Source organism: Chaetura pelagica, unplaced genomic scaffold (assembly GCF_000747805.2).
Source record: "Chaetura pelagica isolate M959 unplaced genomic scaffold, ChaPel_1.0 scaffold90, whole genome shotgun sequence".
Classification (NCBI taxonomy): Eukaryota; Metazoa; Chordata; class Aves; order Apodiformes; family Apodidae; genus Chaetura; species Chaetura pelagica.
This window is the reverse complement of record NW_009953496.1, coordinates 16,999,515-17,012,466: the sequence shown is the minus strand read 5'-3', so window position 1 is coordinate 17,012,466 and position 12,952 is coordinate 16,999,515. Positions and strand designations below refer to the sequence as shown.

Genomic DNA, 12,952 nt, shown 5'->3' with positions numbered 1-12,952 from the left:
AGCTCTTGCAACATTGGGAACTGTAGACTATTGTTTGGGTGCCAACAACCTCTTTTCCAGGAGTACATGAACTGTGGATTGGAGCAACAAGAAATCTCACTAGGGAGGTCTGCATATGAAATGCCAGTATGATGAAATTTGATGCTCCCTTGGCTTATGTCTCTACAGTGGAATCCAGTTCCTGCTGTGCTGAGACCTAAACACTATTCTATTCAAAAAATAACAATTAATAGCCTTGTTTATGAGGCCATTTGAGAGCTAAAATGCTGCTTGCAAAGCATGGTGTATGGGATCAACTGAGAAGTCTATAAAGTTTTGTTTAGCAACAGGGTTTATTAATAGAAAGAAATGCGACCAGTAGAAGGATAAGTAGTGCAACAACATGAATCTTTGTATTGTAATTTTAATTATTACAGAAGAAACTGGTCATTGTTTTGGAGTTTCTACTAGTTCCAGATCACATACCTGGATAGCCACAGCTAGAAAGAAAACTGAGAGGCTTTGCAAACACATTCCCATACCTCGCTTAAGTATGTGTAGAATTAATGTTTAGATACTTTGGGCATTCTCTGATACAAGTACTGCCAGATTTAAAAATCCTGTCTACTGTCTCTTCTCTTTGATTGAAACTTGGCTTTCAGCAGTGATTATCTTTAGTGCTAAAAATACATTTTCTAACAGTTTTAAGGATTTCCTTAGTGCTGACTTAATTTTTTTTCTGTTATCTCCTACACAGCAACTTGATGCTTAGTTTTCCTGAATTTTAGGGGAATGAAAAGACTATTAAATACTGTGACTTGACTGTGCAGCAGTAAAACCAGATCAATTTCAACTGAAACTTAAATATTTTGTCCAAAATTGGCTTAAATCTCAGTCATGTGAGTGACCTGTGAACCAGCCACCCTCAGATTTTATATCATTATTAACTTGGTATCTTTTATAACCATTGTAGGTAACAGGAAGTTTGAAGTCATGGCTGGAAAACCAAAGCTTTACTACTTTGATGGAAGAGGGAAGATGGAGTCAGTTCGCTGGCTGTTGGCTGCAGCTGGGGTGGAGGTTTGTTGCAGTGGTTTTAACTTCGAGCCGCGCGTTGCTCAGCTTCTCCTGGAGGCAGATCACAGGCTATTAACCAAAACAGAAAAGGCATCCCAAGACCTAGCAGTAAATGAGCATTGGCTATTCAGTATAGTTGAACGCTCTTTAGGCACACAAAGCATGGCTTCGAGTTACGTCTGCTGAGCAGTGAGATTGTAAACCCATTTCTTGCATAATGCGAGAACACGTAATGCTTAATTAAGCATTTGATTAGTGACCCAGAGCTGTTGAGCTGAATGATGGATGTGTTCCTGACATAACAAGTATTATCTGTGCCTAATGAAGTAGCAACAAACTTACTTTCTGTAGTCTTTCTGTTTTCAGTTGAATGTGCTCACACAGATTTTATTTTTCCCCCCACTGGCTGTGTCCTCCATATCTGGAATGGAAGGAATTGTGATTTAATGTGTATTTTACTTTTATGATGCTTTAAAAGTTTTATCTTTGTTCCAGAAACGTGAAATAACACTTCCTTCCTCTTCTCTCTCATTCTCTTTTATCAGTTTGAGGAGGAGTTTTTGGAAACCCGAGAGCAGTATGAGAAGCTCCTGCAAGGTGAGTCCACATGAAACCTCAGGAAAAGTGTGACCAGACCTGACTTAGTCTCAGAGAAGATACGTGAAGAGAAGACTTTGAAGAGAGTGTGGGAGTTTCTTTCCACACAGTGGAGAGGGGAGTAAAATGGAGAGCTGTGAACAGCTGCAGATGCTGATTTTTTTCGCTGTATGTAAACAAATGCAGTTGAAAATGGATTGTCTGTCCAACCCAGAGAGTTTCCCAGGCCTTTTGAGTTCTTCTGTTCTCCATTTGTCTACATGTCTCACTGTATTGGGTTTGTGTAGCAAGGTTTTGGTAATGGGGGGCTGCAGGAGTGGCTTCTGTGAGAAGCTGCTAGAAGCTTCCCCCACGATCTGACAGAGCCAATGCCAGCTCCAAGGCCCTGAGGACCTTCCTCTGGCCGAGGCCAAGCCCGTCCGCAGCGGTGGTAGCGCCTCTGTCATGACACACTTAAGAAGAGGGAAAGAAAAAAACTGCACAATTGCAGTCAGAGGAGTGAGAATATGTGAGAGAAACAACTCTGCAGATACCTAGGTCAGTGAAGAAGGAGGGGGAGGAGGTGCTCGAGGTGCCAGAGCATGGACTCTCCTGCAGCCTGTGCTAAAGTCCATGGTGAGACAGGCTGCCCCCCTGCAGCCCACAGGTATCCACCTGCAGCCTGTGGATGTTCCTGGTGGAACAGATATGCACCTGCAGCCCATGGATGTCACTGGTGGAGCAGGTATCCACCTGCAGCCCATGGAGGACCCTGTGCTGGAGCAGGTGGGTGTGCCTGAAGGAGGCTGTGACCCCATCATATGACCCCTGCTGGAGCAGGCTCCTGGCAGGACCTGTGGACCCATGGAGAGAGCAGCCTCTGCTGGGGCAGGTTTGCTGGCAGGACTTGTGACCCCGTGGAGGACCCACACTGGAGCAGTCTGTTCCTGAAGGACTGCACCCTGTGGCTGGGACATTTGCTGTAGCAGTGTGTCAAGAACTGCTGCCTGTGGGAAGGACTTGCATTGGAGAAGTGTGTGGAGGACTGTCTCCTGTGGGAGGGGCCCTGCAGCGGAGCAGGGAAGAGTGTGAAGAGTCCCTCCCCTGAGGAGCAAGGAGTGGCAGAAAAAGGGTGTGATGAACTGACCACAACCCCAATTCCCCATCCACCCTGCACTGCTGTGGGGCAGGAGGTAGAGAAAATTGGGACCAATTTGGACCTGGGAAGAAGGGAGGGGTGGGGAGAAGATACGTTAAATATTTTGTTTTAGCTCTCTTTACCCTGCTCTGATTTGGTTGGTAATAAATAAACTGATTTCCCCATTGTGGAGTCTGTTTTGCCTGTGACAGTAATTGCTGAGTGGGCCCTAATCTTGGACCTGTGAGCCTTTCATTGTATTTTTTCTCCCCTGTCCTGTGGAGGGGAGTGGGGCAGTGGTAGAGCAGCTTTGATGGGCAGGATCAGCCAGGGTCAACCCACCAGGTCTCACAAACTTAACCTGGGCTTCAGTAACTAGCAAAAATGTACCCTAAAACTTAATTGAATATCCTGATTTAGCTTAGGATACTGGTGGTAAGGGAGAAATTAATGAACTGCCATTTGCCTCAACTGTATTTTAAATAATGAAAGAGGATTTTGAAAAATGTATTTAGAATTAGACACTTTTTACTCAGTTGACATGTTTCTTGTGATTGCCTCCATTTCGGCATAAAAGCTCCTGTACACAGTCCTGACTGCAACTTCAGTGTTTTGTTTTTTTTTAAAGCAAGGGTATTAATCTACAATAATTGTATTATTCAGTTTTATTTGTCTGCACCACTGTAATTTATTGTTCTACATGGAAGAACCCCAGTTTAATGTAACAACTACCCATAGCAAGCTCACTATGAAAGTAATGATCTTCTGAAGACAGCAAGAAATCTGAAGTTCCTAGATCCCTTAGAATAATGTGTGTCTTTCCCTTTAGGTGGATTCCTGCTCTTTCAGCAAGTGCCCATGGTGGAGATGGATGGAATGAAGATGGTGCAGACTAGAGCCATCCTCAGCTACATAGCAGCAAAGTACAACCTTTATGGGAAGGACCTGAAGGAGAGAGCCCTGTACTGTAACAGTACTGATCTTAAATTTACTGTAGTAACTTAAATGCATCTAGAATTAATTGCATACTTGCACAGCTAGAGAATTGCCTGTGTTCCTCAGTGACACACAATGTGCAGTGAGCCTGACAGGCCACATTTAGGTGTAAGCCAACTGATTGGTTCTAATTCAATTATTTTCAATAATTTCAATAATTCAGTATTTGAGGCAGGAATAAAAGGGCTTTAGTAAAAGATTAATACAGCCTGACACAGGTATTCAAGAGGTGACTGGCACACTTTTGTAAACAGAAAACTTTGGAAAGCAATGGTTAGCATTTAACTTCTGGCTGCAAAATGGGATCTGTCATTTAGTCTGTGATCACATAATGTTCCACAGCATGGAAGGTGCATGGTTTAGGTCTTTGGGAGCTGGGGAAAAAACAGCTACAAGCTGTTGAAAAACTTCTGGTTTCACAGGAAATTAAATCCAGGTCTTGATATGTCTGTGAAGGCAATGAAACATGATTGGGCTATCTCAATATGTAGCCTTTAAATGTCTCCTATAGTTTTTCGAAAGAAGGAAAACTAAAGGTCAACATCAGTAAAAGCATCTAACTTTACAGTAAATTGCCATTAAAGCATGCAGATTATTGGAAGAATTGCCTGAAGCAGGTTCAGTGAAGTAAAAAGGAAAAAGAATCAATACTCACACAGGAGCCTCAGTCGTAGCTTATCAGCTTCTTTCTGTTGTTAATAGCTTGTATTCCTCTTCTTTCAAACAGATTTCTCTTCCATCAAGGTTTAGATTTGGCTTGGAGCCTGTTCCTGCTTTCAGCAAATATAAGCAATGTGTATTTTTAAATTTTTGTCTTGGGAGGTGAAAGGAAGAACCAGTGTATCCAGAAAGGCTTCCTGTGATGAGGTCCAGGTTGAGGTACTTTGGATAGCTGGTCTTCTACGGTGTGCAAGCACAGTTTTGGAAGACCAGATAGATGCAGGCAAGAAGCTGGCAGTCCATTAAGGCTTGCAGGATTATGTGATGGCTCCTTATTGGACATAACATGCTTAATACTTACAAAAGATTATTTTTTACAAGCTGTCACCTGACAACAGAAACTGCAGTTAGTCTTACTGCACAGCAGGAACTCAAATCTCTTAGGACATAGGATGGTCAGATGACTTTGTTAAATTACTTTACCAGGTACTTTATTCACAGAATCACAGAATTACCTTGGTTGGAAAAGACCTTAAAGATCAGTGAGTCCAACCATCTAACTACTCATATTCACGAGGACTTAATTTAAATTTGAGTCTTGTCTATGCTACAAAACCTGATGTCAAAGCTCTGGAAAAACAGATAAAAGGGATGATCTGAAGAACTGCTGTACTAATAAAGTAGCTAGATTTATTTATTTTTTTTAACTGCAAAAATAATTTTCATGAGGTGGGTGGAAAATCCAGCTTTTACTATCACAAAATAAATCTAAGAAAATTCTGCTTATGAAGATGCTTTGTTGTTTAAGGTTTTTACTTGCTTTGGTTTGAAGGATTGATATGTATGTTGGAGGAACTGATGACCTTATGAGCTTCATGATGATGTTCCCATTCTTATCAGCTGAGGATAAAGAAAAACAACGTGCTGTTATAGTTCAAAAGGCAACAAGCAGGTATTTCCCAGCATATGAAAAGGTATGTAGGAGAATAATTTCCTTCCATTGTTCTGGAAAGATAACAATGGGAACACTGGGTATTCTACCAAAAGCAGAAGAAACAGAAAGGTGTCAGCACAGTACTTTAAACAAGGACACCGTACTGTCTGCAGGCTGGAGAGAGAAGAGGGAGGTGGGAGGTCAGCTCAGTGTGAGACAAGTTGACTGGGTTAAATGCAGAAGTTCCTAAGTGAGATTTCGTGGTCTGAGCAGCATCAGCATTCAGACTGAAGGGTCCAAGGCCCTTTATCTCAAAACTGTTACAATCCAATGAATGTGTGTAAACATAGCTGTATCCAGTTAGAATAGCAGTTTCCTGGTTTTAAGCAAAATGAAACTGTAAGTTGCATTGCAAAGGTGATGCCATTTTAGAATAGCTATTTTTCAGCTTTGTTTAACATTTCAGATACATCTATACTTTTTTTTTTTTAACCACAGTAATGCCCATTTATCACTGCTGCTTTCTAGTCTGTGGCCTGCTGCACAGGCTGTACAGATCCTTGCTATTTCTCTGACTGATCCTTTGAGAGATAGGAGCCAACAGGTGCTCCCGTGGAAATTAATGTATGCAGACAGGATGACTTGGCAGAAATAGCTGCTTTTCTGTTTTAATGTCTAAAGGGAAGATAGTTTCTTTAATACCATATCTCTAACAGATGGCTGCCACAGTTCATTCTGTCCTAGATTCCAGTGCTTCACACTGATCACCTCTCTTTTATATTCTCTATTTTCCCATTGAAGCTCAAAATTTATTCAGAAATTTATTAGGCTGGAAAGGAGTGAATACCAAGGAGGTATTTAACCCTGTAGTCCAGAGAACGGGTTACCTGGGGCTATAGGAAGGAAGGATGGGTAACGCTGGGATCCTAGTTTGCTGTTGTGAGGACTGCTCATAGGTATCTTGTAAAATGATCAATGACTGCAGGCACTGGGCCCATGTCCACCACACTAGTAGTGTCCCTAGTTGCATGAGAAAGGTGAAAAGAGGAAGCACTAAGTATTGTCAAAGAGGGTGTGCCTGTGAATTCTGAAAACATCAACCCCAGCTGGCTATCCACATCTGAATGATTTTCTTCTAGGTTTTGAAAGACCATGGGCAGGACTTTCTTGTTGGCAACCAGTTTAGCTGGGCAGATGTTCATCTTCTTGAAGCCATTTTAATGGTAGAAGAGAAGAAGTCAGATGTGCTGTCAGGATTTCCTCAGTTACAGGTGCCTTACACTAACAATGCACTCATATGGCTAGAAATGTGATAAGTGATCTAGATGATATTTTATTTTCTTGAGTAACCCCTGTACAGATCTGAATAAATCCATCCCCCTTCTTTTTTTTTTACTCCTCCTGGCAGTTCTGTGATGGCTTTAGCAGAAGATATTTTCTGGATCACTAGAAGTGATTTGAGTAAAGTACACATCTGAAACCACAAATAACTGTTTCCACTTCACCCCATTTCAATACAAGACAGAGGGCTGTTTTATTACTGTTTGAAGTAACAAGGTTGGGGTCAGGGGAAATACAATTAATTAATGGCTAAAACTGTGTTTCCTGTCATGCTTCCACATAAAACTCTTTAAAGGACGTTACAGAAAGCAGTAAAATTGTTTTATCTTCTGTTACTTTCTGTTCTTTAAATCCCACGTGCTTACTTTTTACCTTTCAGGCATTTAAAGCGAGGATAAGCAGCATCCCCACAATCAAGAAATTTCTAGAGCCAGGAAGTCAGAGGAAACCTGTTCCTGATGATAAATTCGTGGAGACTGTGAGGAGGGTTCTCCGCATGTATTATGACGTAAAAGCAAATTAGTGCCTGGCTGAAGGAATGGCTGCTCTTGGCCTGAGAGAACTATCAGATTGCACCACGTACCCTTAAACTGCAGAGGGAAGGTGAAGGGGTGTTAAAAAGGAGTTTCAATGGGCAGTATCTCGTGTTCTCTCTTACAAAATACAGTAGGCAGGTATCTTTTGTAACACCGTACTACTAGCCTATATTTTTCCTTCATTCTTCTTAAGATTTTTCTGGTAATTTTAAGCAGGTAAAATGGCAGCAAGCATGCTGGCTTCCTGGAAACTTTTTGAAAGAGGTGAAAGCAGAAGGGAAGGTAATGTGGGTTGCTGACTAACACTGTCAACTTCTACTACTTCTGAGACCTTTCTTCTGAGCTCCAGATCAGATTTTTGTATGAGAATTCCTTCCAATTCAGGCCTTTACTGTTCTTAATATCACTGTAGGCAAACAAAACAAGTGGCTTTTAGAGAAAGAAGGAGGATGTTTCTCTTTCCAGCTCTACTGGAAATTAGTGACTCGTCTGAAATGTCAGCATCATCCCTTTATAACTAAGCTGCACTTTAATGACTGAATTAGGAAACAAAGTGACTGACAAATGGTGTTTTTGTGCAACTCCTGTGGTTAGAGTATCTGTTCTAACCAAATAAACTTTTTATGTGTCATGTTGTCATATTGTTTCATGAATGAAAGTTGGGACTTGGAAACTTCATTTTTGCTTTTCTTAGAGGTTAAATTCTTTATACTTGGTATAAGGGGCTAACAATGGGATCCTTGTTAACCCATATGCCTTATGAAAAGGCATTTAATTTGCATTTATAAACCAGAGGAGGGAAATGTGAAGGGGAGGTAGTAAACCATCACATAAATGCTCCTATATAAGGTCTAATACCCACCAAACTAAAAATGGTTTTTATTTCTATCTTTTTTTTTCCTTTCCTTTTTTTTTTTTTTAAATCTGTTGTTTCAGCAGATTCTTTAACAAAGGAATTTCAGATGTTTTAAATCACTTTGATAAATGACATTAAACTTTGAAAAGCTGCTCTGTAGGGGGTTATCTTGCCCCTATTTCCTATATTTCTCATCTGTTATTTATAGCTCTATATTAATTATATAGTTTATAAGAAAAGACCTGTGCTGAGTCCCTAATGGTATTATTTTATTCCTGTTGGCTATGGGTTGAGAAATAAGATGCTGCTTGATCCTGGAATGCAGTGAACATTCATCTTATATTTGATGAATGAATTCCTGACTTGAGAGTTCATCAGTGTCTCCAGTTTCAAGGTGACTGAAGTTCTCAGCACTACAAATAATTCCCCTAGTTGCCAGGAATGCAAGGTCTGTATTGACCCACACTGGCTTATCTGTCCCTGCTTTCCTGATGTCAACTGCAATCACAGTTTAGTCTTTGGTTTGATTTCAAGTGCTTCTATTTTGTTAGGTTGCAGTTAATTCCAATGCAACTTTAGTATTTGGCTGAGCAGCTCTGAAGGTGCAAAAGAAGACCCAGTTATTTCTAGGGATTTTGCAGATCTCCTGCATGCTTCTTGTGCACATCTTCATACCTGAGTATAGCAACAGTAACCAAAAAAAAACACCAAGATGCCAAATTCAGGCAAAACTAGTCAGACCAACCAACTGGAGGGTTCCTAACACTACTTACAACAGGCATTTGACAGATTTTTCTATGCTTAGTGGAGAGTGAAAAAAATCCTCTGCAAGGGCCATACTTTATTTCTGATTTCTTTACTGTGTACCCTATTCATAGTGAATATTGAGGCTGTGGTTTTACAGCCAACTCTCTTAAGGCCTTCCCACCCACACCACTGCTTTACTTGTCTTACTATTTACAACATAAACTGAGCTAGTTAAAAATTCCAGACTTTTTATTTTAAGGGTGATTTTTTTACTGGTTCAGACAACTGATTACAGGGTCAGTTAGCCTGCTGCTGCCAGCACAAGTTACACAGCAAGAGCAAGCAGGTGGGAGCCACAGAGGAGGTAGGACCACTTTCTTAATTGCACTCCTTTCAGCTGTGTAGATCAGCTTAAGTGATTATAAAACTACTGCCAAAATGTACTGGATACACGGGTACAACAATCAACATACTCTTACAAAATAACTTTTTAAAAGTGATTTTCACTTAGTGAATCACTTTCCTGATCTCCGAGAGGATCATCCCTATGCTTGCTATACAATATGTGTATCACTGCTGCTGTACTCAGGCACAGACATACATAATTTAAAAAATTATATTTGAATGTAAGAATTTATTTTTTTTTACCTCTGTAACAATCACCTTTAAACAACAACATGTCTTATTTCCTGGCCCATGTTTAACAGCATGCTGTATCTCTATTCCAGGGCCGTGGGAAAGGTGGCTGCCTGAGGTCATCTTTCTTGAGTCACTTACCCTGTTACCTTTCCAGTTTGAAGGAAAATTTCTGTAAAGCAGAGACCAGTCTAGGAAGGGAATATCATTGAATCATATAATAGTTTGGTTTGGAAGGAATCTTTAAAGGTCATCTTGTCAAACTGCCCTGCAGTGAGCAGTAGCATCTTCCACTGAAACAAGTTGCTCAGAGCCCCATCCAATCTACCACCTCTCTGGGCAACCTGTTCCAGTGTGTCACCACCACTTTCATTGTAAAAATTTTCTTCTTTATTTCTTGCTAAATCTGCCCTCTTCTAGTTTAAAACCAAGATGTCTAACAATTGTGAACACCTTATAGCAGATTTTATTACCTTGTGTACTACCATGCAAACCAGTGTCCTGTTTTCCCAGCCTGAGGGAATATTAGCTCAATATTATCAAAGGAGTGTGCATCTAGGGCTCAGGCTGCTAGATGCCATCTTTTTGCCTCCTGTCAGCAGCTGGTGGTGGGGTGACCTTGGTTGGCCACAAGATTTCCACCCAGCTGTTCTCCCACTGCCTTTCCTCAACAGGACACGAAGAGAAAGTAAGATGAAAAAGCTTGTGCTTTGAGATAAAAACAGATAAATAGCCTACCAGTTGTCATAATAGGCAAAACAGACTTGATATGGTGAAAATCGATTTTCATTTGTTGCCAACTTACATAGAGTTGAATGATGAGAAACAAAGAAAAACTTAAGCACCTTCCTCCCACTCCTCTTCTTCCCAGGCTCAACTTCCCTTCTTTGTGCCCGACTCCTCTGTCTCCCTCCTTCCTTCTCCTCTTGGTGTTCACAGGGCTGTTTCTCAGTTTTCCCCTCACATTCTGGTGTGCAGTGCTTTGCCCCTTCTCCCTGTTTCCCAGAGGCACCACCACCTTGGCTGAGGGGATCAGCCGTGCTCTGTTTGGAGCTGTCTGGAACTGGCTGTGTCCAGCACAGGGCAGCCCCAGCCTCTCCTCACATAGACCCCCTTGCAGGCCCTGCTGCCCATGCTGGGGCACCTACACCCCCTACAGCAGTAGCTGTTTTTATATGGAGCAAATAACTTTGCTCCTTGGCTGTTTTCCAATGGTCTGTGGGGATTATTGGGACCTGCTGGTGGCCTTGGAGCTACTTGGAGCTAGGGCTTGTGTGCATTGTCTATTGCTTTGAGGGCCAAGAACGAGGAATTCCATTTCAGAGGAGGTGTGGAGCCACTGGACATAAAGTCTGGGCACTGCTGGTGGAGAGCAGTCCTGGGTGGCTGCCAGGAGGCTGCATGTGGCACCTGGGATTTGGCGTTGCGTTAAACCTCAGTCTTGCTCCTAGGAAAAGCTCTTCTATATCCTATTTCCTGTGGGGGGAAATCTCAGCTGTAGTCAACTACGAGACATGTCTCTTGGCTCCATTTCAGCAATGCCAAGAGCTGTAGCTGTGGGGAATGAATTAAGAGTGAGGTTACTTTTTTCCGTCCCCAGATGGAGCCCTGCTCTTTCAGCAAGTGCCCATGATGGGTGAAGATGGTGCAGACCACAGCCATCTTCAGCCATGCAGCTCGAAAAATACAGCCTCTGTAGGAAGGACCTGAAGGACAGAGCTTAGTATAGTAACTTTAAACCTCTAAGCTCTAGCTGCCTGCTTCTGAGCTATGACTACTTTTGTAGTCAACAGAAAGAAGTAAGTATCACCAGATGAAAATGTATCTGTAAGGAGCAGTTAACCTCTGGGCATATGACTGAAAGCATGTGTGGAGGCCACCTAGGAGTGCAGGGCAGAGATCAGGCAAATATTTAGATGTAAGTCCAGTAGCCCCTTCCAGGCTTTGACCTGTAAAACTTCCTTTATCGGTGTCTGTTGAAATTCCTCATACTGCAGCCTGTGCTTGTTGCCTCTCCCCCCTTTCACTGTGCTCCTCCTCTGAGGAGAGGCTGGTCCTGGTCCCTCTGTAACTACATACAAAATAGAATGTGAAGACAGCAATTAGATCCTTGGCATTTGAGTATTTAACATTTTTATCAAGGGGCTAAAAGGGAAATCATCACAGTTCACAGTAGATAAAATAAAAACTAGTGACAATAGGGAGGAAAGACAAAATTCAGTGATCTGAATCAGTATGTGCACTGGGAATTAATAAACAAGATGCATCTAGTGTAGCTAGATTCAGTTTACCTCAATTACACTGACAGGAGAAGCAGGAACTCAGAGGAATTGAAGCTGAAGGACATGGTGAATAGTTAGACATATGCCAGCTCCCAGCATGGCACTAGCATGCAAAAAAGCTACTATGACCTTGGCATACAGTGGAAATTTTCTAATAGCTTGGTTGTGTAACTCCATGTCCAACTCTGAGATTGACCCATGAAGTATTTACCTATAGACATCACTTCTTAATCCTAATGCAGAACTGGGTGCAATTTTCTGGTTATGCTGCAGGTTCCAATGTGTTTATGCTGCTTGCCCTACAACTACTGCTTTCCATTTCAGACCAGTTTCTGCACTGCAGCAAAATAATTTAATCTCACACCTGGAAATGTCATCCAAGTGAAGATGGAGCAGAAATGGCCCTAAAGACTGATATGTATTTTCTGCTTGTTCCCGAGGAGAAGATCAGGAATCTCACCTTCAGCAGTGAAACATACCCCCACCAACACTTTTCTAACATGAGTGTATTTACTGTATATTACTCACTATATCATTATTACCTTGTATACAAAGACCATGCAGTTTCAGCATGGCTCACAAGCACACCAGAGCCTTTTTCAATACCCTTGCTATGGCAAGGGCAGTTCAGCTCTATGTATACCTACATTCAGTGTGACCTCCCACTGTGCAAGCTGATTAAAAGAGGCTTATGTATGTGTAAGTAAGATGTTGCCTTTGTGAAGTGAGCACTGAAGTCTACAGCTCTGCAAACTAGCTGGGCGAGATGAGCCAGATTCCTATTCCATTATCAAACTTGCATTGAAAACCTCTCCTCGAGAACAAGGCAACAAAAGCAACTGCAGGTTTGTATCTGGTTCAGTGTACACATGACTAACCACCTATCTTTCCTCCCACTTTTAATATATCCTATACCATACCTACAATTTTTTCTAATCATTTTTATTTGCACCTTTTATGGAAATGTAGCACCTGTTGCACACGTGCCATTTTCAAAACTGTCCAGGGATGCAGAAATAAAACCTGAAATGTAAGTTTAGGTCATGAGTATCTCCACCAAGTCTGCATCAGAGCAAAATGGAAAGAAGTCATTAGTTTTTTTTAATTCATGTGAACCTTTTTCCTCTTGAATCAACCTCGTTACAATCTTTCATGTCTGTCAAACTTCTGTGGGCAGAAGTCCAGCAACTGATT

The 12,952-nt window shown here is 41.7% G+C and overlaps 1 protein-coding gene across 1 annotated transcript; it reads left to right on the top strand.

Moving 5' to 3' along the window:
* Window positions 1-957: 957 nt before the first annotated feature.
* LOC104390090 (glutathione S-transferase 3) lies at window positions 958-7,294 on the top strand. Its single transcript, XM_009999186.1, has 6 exons — window positions 958-1,059; window positions 1,602-1,653; window positions 3,600-3,732; window positions 5,259-5,400; window positions 6,500-6,631; window positions 7,081-7,294. The coding sequence occupies exons 1-6, from the start codon at window positions 973-975 to the stop codon at window positions 7,222-7,224; spliced, it is 690 nt and encodes a 229-aa protein (XP_009997488.1). The 5' UTR covers window positions 958-972; the 3' UTR covers window positions 7,225-7,294.
* Window positions 7,295-12,952: the final 5,658 nt, after the last annotated feature.